Below are 4,709 nucleotides of genomic sequence, written 5' to 3'. Positions count from 1 at the left end.
GGTCAAACTGTGGGGACCCGGAGACCAAGACAGGACAGTGGGGTCTGGGGGCACTGTGTGGTCCGGGAGGCCAGGGAGGAGTCAGGATGGGCCAACTCCGCCCCGCGCCCTGCCCCGCACCGGGCCGGTACCCCCGAGGTCCCCCGCAGGGCAGTGCCCGGGGCAGCGCCCGCCCAGCCACCGCGAGACCCGGAGCACCACCCTTCCCGGGAACCTGCGGACCGCGCCCGCGCTCCCACCCACATCCTGCAGGGCCCCGCCCACCCTCTCCCCGAGTCCTGCGGCCGCGCCCCCATCCCGCCCTCTGACTCAGCCGACGGGGGTGGCTGACACCAAACCCAGGGAGAGGGGCCAGCCCTACAGCACACGACCCTTGGTCCCGAGAAGGTGCCTGCCGGGGGTCCCAGGCTGCGGCCTGCTCCCGCCCACGGCGCATCCCTACCAGGACGCCCCGCGCCCCATTCCCGTCCCGGGCGCCCGGCACGCCATTTCCGGTCCCGGATTCCCCCCAGCCGCGCGCCGTGGTTCCGCCCGCGCGTCACGTGACCGCCGCGCCAGGTCCGGCGGCTTGGTTTCGGTCAGCTGCTCCCGCCGGCGTCCGCTGCTCGTGCGCGTCCGCTGCTCCCGAGTGCCCGCCGCCTGGTGTCCACGCCCGCCGCCGAGATGATGTGCGGCGCGCCCACCCCCACGCAGCCGGCCACGGCCGACACCCAGGCCATCGCCGACCAGGTCAGGGCCCCGGGGGGCGGATGGGGTCCTGGGGGCCCGGGCAGTCCGTAGGCATCGCCGCTGGGACAGAGGCGGTGCGCCCGAGCGCATCCCGCCGTGGGCCGGGCTGGGCGCAGGCCGATGCCCCTCCCCGCCTGGGAAGCGCACCCGCGAGCGGAGGTGTCCACAGGGGTAGGGCCGCGACGTGCCCGTTGGGGAAAAGCACTTAGAGAGCAAACGGTACAGTAGGAGGGGTGAAGTAACCCTGAGTGAGTCCGGGGACAGGGTCCACAGGCGTCCTAGACTCAGGCTGTTAGTCTAGCACTTTCGTGTACGTTTGAGGTTCTCTCCAAATGAACAGCTTCGAAACGCAGTCCAGCCTGGGTCGCGGAGGCAGAGCCTGGTTCGGACCCTGGGCAGCTGTCGGGCCGGGTTCCGAGGAAGGCACCTGCACCCAAGGATCAGGTGAGGGTGGGAGGAGCCGGGCCTGCCCTGCCTATCCTCGTGTGTCAGCAAAGTCGGCTCTTGACAAGCAAGACCCCTTCCCGCCTCTTCGTGGTTTTCCAGGCCTGAGAATTCCCCGCTTATCATGTGAACTTTAAATGTGTTGTCAGCTCACTTGGGAGGGAAGGGTTACTGTCTCAAAGGGCCCCTTCATTTGGGGTCATTTCCTTGAAAGTGATATGTCAGTGGACCGTTCTCACTGCCCCTGGGAACAAGGAGGCTGCCTTTGTGCTGGGTGGTCTCTGTGAGGGGCATGGGCACCATCTGGTGGCCCTTTGTACTGACGCTTTTGGGACAGTCTGGGCTGCACATGAGAAGATCAGAGGCCAGAGACCGGCCCGGGTCAGAAAGACGTCGTGGTGCTGCACTCCGCCCCCGTCTCCTCCAGCCCTGTCCTAGGGCCCTCCCTGGCCCTCTGCCCCACCTGGTCCCCTCAGGGCCGGGAACTGGCAGCTTCCTAAGTGACCCGGGGCCTTCTGCACACCCCCTGGCTACAGCCCAGCTCATCTTTCTCCTGGCCGGCAGGCAGCGGTGTCAGTGACCTGCCGTCCCTCAGGCCTGGCCTGGCCTGGCGTTCGCCGCCTGCACATGCTCTGTCCCGCCACCTCCTTTAGGGTTTTCTCAAGCCAATCAGTCCTCGGGGGCTCTGTGCAAGCCCCCCTGAAGCAGAGAGAGAGACGATTCCATCTCAGACTCCCAGGAGGGTCTGTGGGTGTCACTCACCCCCCTGGTCTTGTAAACTGTCTGCAGGGTCAGTTCCCTGCAGACCTGGCAGGCACCTGGCAGGAAGGAGGGCCCCACGGGGGAGTGTTCAGACGCAGGTGGGCACCAGCCCCTGGGGACACGCGCACTGCCGTGGGAGCCGTGGCAGCTGCGTGGAGAGAAGGCGGCCCGCCTTCTCACTTCCTGACCCTCCCTCCTGTCCTTTCTGCCCACCTTATCCACAGGGAGCCCCCCTCCCTGAAGGCCTTTGCCACCGGCACTCGCTGGCATGCGTGGCGGTGACCCCCTCAGCTCCCAAAGCAGCACGCTTCCGGCTTCAGTGAAATCCTCCGGCCCTCTAGGACCGGTCCTGGGACTGCCGTGCAGAGTCAGCGTGCTCTAGTGCCTGCCGGTAACCCAGAGAGCAGCCGGAGCACTTTGAAACTAGATTAGGTTTTAAAGTCAAGACAGAACAACCTGCTCCCCCCTTCCTCCATCAGAATGCTCGGTTCCCAAAAGGCCAAGACCCTGGAAAACAGGACTCATCGGAAAGTGTGATTACCGTCTGACACGAAGGATCAGGGACAGCCTCCGCCCAAAGGCAGTGCACCCTAGAGAAATCATCTAAAAACGCAGCAGAGCAATTTCCCAGCAAAAGTGTTATCTGCTGCATTATCTGTCACAAGAAATTGGGAATTCTTAAGAGAACTAAGGCACATCTAGAAGATGGAAGATTAAATTTAATATTAAATTTAGTTTAACATTTTTAACTGTTTTAGCTTTCAATTTTAAAAGAGTAATTAGGGACTTCCATGGTGGTGCAGTGGTTAAAAATCCTTCTGCCAGTTTAGGGGACACAGGTTCAATCCCTGGTCTGGGAAGGTCGACATGCTGCGGAGCAACTAAGCCCGGGTGCCACAACTACGGATCCCGTGTGCCACAATACTGAAGTCCGCGTGACACAGCTACTGAAGCCCGCATGCCTAGAGGCCATGCTCCGCAACGAAGAGTAGCCCCCACTCGCTGCAACTAGAGAAAGCCCGCAAGCAGCAACGAAGACCCAATGCAGCCAAAAATAAATTAATAAATAAATAAATATAATTTCTTTAAAAATAAGCAAATAAAAGTGTAATTAGGAACTTCCCTGGTGGTCCAGTGGTCAAGAATCCTGCTTCCAATGCAGGGGACGCAGGTTTGAGCCCTGGTCAGGGAACTAAGATCCCACATGTCGCAGAGCAACTAAGCCCACGTGCCACAACTACTGAGCCTGTGCGCCACAACTACTGAGCCCGCACGCCGCAATGGAGAGCCCACGTTCGGCAACTGAGACCCGATGCAGCAAAAATTAAAATTAAAAAAAAGAATTTAAAAGAGTAATTAAAAAACTATATATACTCTTTGCAATGAACTGTCTGTTAAGTAAAAGAGACAAACAGGGTATGAGCTTACATACGTTGTCGTGATGATGAAAGTATCAAACTATTCCATGCCTGGAAAAGAAGGGGAAAATGATACAGAGAAATAGTACCGTTGAAACTCGGCAGAATTAGAGAGCTGTTTTCTATACTTTATCATCAGAGCTGACAATTTAATGTGTCTGCTCAGTTGTGAAGAACAGTCGTGTTATAGAAAGTCTGTAGAGGGCCGGCATCAGAGTTCAGCCGTGACACTTAGTTCAAGTAAGTGCACGTGTCTCTCCGTTCTCTCCTCCCCCAGGTGAGGGCCCAGCTGGAAGAGAAGGAGAAGAAGTTCCCGATGTTCAAGGCTGTGGAGTTCAAGAGCCAGGTGGTCGCCGGGAGGGTCTTCTTCATCAAGGTGGGATGTCAGCCTCTTTGGAGGGTCTGGCCTGAATTGGGGGCACCTAGGTGCCTGGGCAGGGGTGCTTAAGAGGGTCGAGTGGCAGCCCCCAGCTTCAGGGGGTTGCTGGCCATCTAAAATGAGCATGCGTGTGTGTGTGTGCACGTGTGTGCACAGCCTCCTGGAGGGGAGGACCGAGCCTTTCGGGGACTCGGGGCTCTGATGGAGTGAGTGTGGGTGCCGGGTGCTGGCTGGGGCAACGAGGGCGTCCTGTGCACTCGATGGAGGAAGGTGGGAATGTCCTCAGCCCAGTCGCTGGTCACCTGAAGGGACATGGCCTCCTGGCACCCAGGGCCTTTCTCCCAGTCCAGCCGAGGCCAGTGGAGCAGGGGTCGGAGGCCACGCCCGCCGCTCACTGGACTGTCTTTCCAGGTTCAAGTGGATGATGATAACTTCGTGCACATTCGAGTATTTGAAAGCCTCCCACACGAGAACAAGCCCTTGGCCTTGGCCAGCTACCAGACCCACAAAGGCAGGCACGACGAGCTGACCTACTTCTAGTCCCGATTTTGCACAGAGCCCGTCGCCCATGTGGGTCTCTCCACTGCCAACCTGCGTCTGGGACCTCACGCGGCGCCACTCGGGGTGGGGGGGGGATGCACCTCTCCGGTGTCTCTATTCCTCATTTTCATTGTGTTCATTTTTTTCTCCCAGTCAATGATCTTAAGTAAACTACTTTCAAGGAGGGCTTGTGTTATCTTTAAATGTATGTATTTTTTCAGTGTTCACAAATTTTCTGTTTTGGGGTTTTTTCTTCATCTGAAGCCGTAATCACAGTAGAGAGGTGTCACGAGGTGCGAGCTGTCCAGGGTGGAGCCCCCGCTGGGCCTCGTGCGGCCTGAGACCCCTCCCCCTGAGCGGCCGAGCAGGGGTGGGGGATGCCCAGGTCACAGCAGGCGGGCTGTAGACCCAGGATTCCAGGAGCCTGTGTTCTAACC

General features: G+C 59.1%; 1 protein-coding gene across 1 annotated transcript; it reads left to right on the top strand.

Moving 5' to 3' along the window:
- Window positions 1-569: 569 nt before the first annotated feature.
- On the top strand, window positions 570-4,456 carry CSTB (cystatin B). Its single transcript, XM_004264604.4, has 3 exons — window positions 570-729; window positions 3,631-3,729; window positions 4,144-4,456. The coding sequence occupies exons 1-3, from the start codon at window positions 664-666 to the stop codon at window positions 4,270-4,272; spliced, it is 294 nt and encodes a 97-aa protein (XP_004264652.1). The 5' UTR covers window positions 570-663; the 3' UTR covers window positions 4,273-4,456.
- Window positions 4,457-4,709: the final 253 nt, after the last annotated feature.

Source organism: Orcinus orca, chromosome 5, assembly GCF_937001465.1.
Source record: "Orcinus orca chromosome 5, mOrcOrc1.1, whole genome shotgun sequence".
In the NCBI taxonomy this organism is placed as follows: Eukaryota; Metazoa; Chordata; class Mammalia; order Artiodactyla; family Delphinidae; genus Orcinus; species Orcinus orca.
The sequence above is the reverse complement of the archived record's forward strand: the minus strand, read 5'-3'. Positions and strand labels throughout refer to the sequence as shown.

Excerpts from the sequence above, each read along its gene's own strand:
- CSTB (XM_004264604.4), top strand. The coding sequence starts at position 664 with ATGATGTGCGGCGCGCCCACCCCCACGCAGCCGGCCACGGCCGACACC. Across the intron at positions 730-3,630 it reads CCCAGGCCATCGCCGACCAG|GTGAGGGCCCAGCTGGAAGA; the intron begins GTCAGGGCCCCG and ends CTCCTCCCCCAG. Across the intron at positions 3,730-4,143 it reads GGAGGGTCTTCTTCATCAAG|GTTCAAGTGGATGATGATAA; the intron begins GTGGGATGTCAG and ends CTGTCTTTCCAG.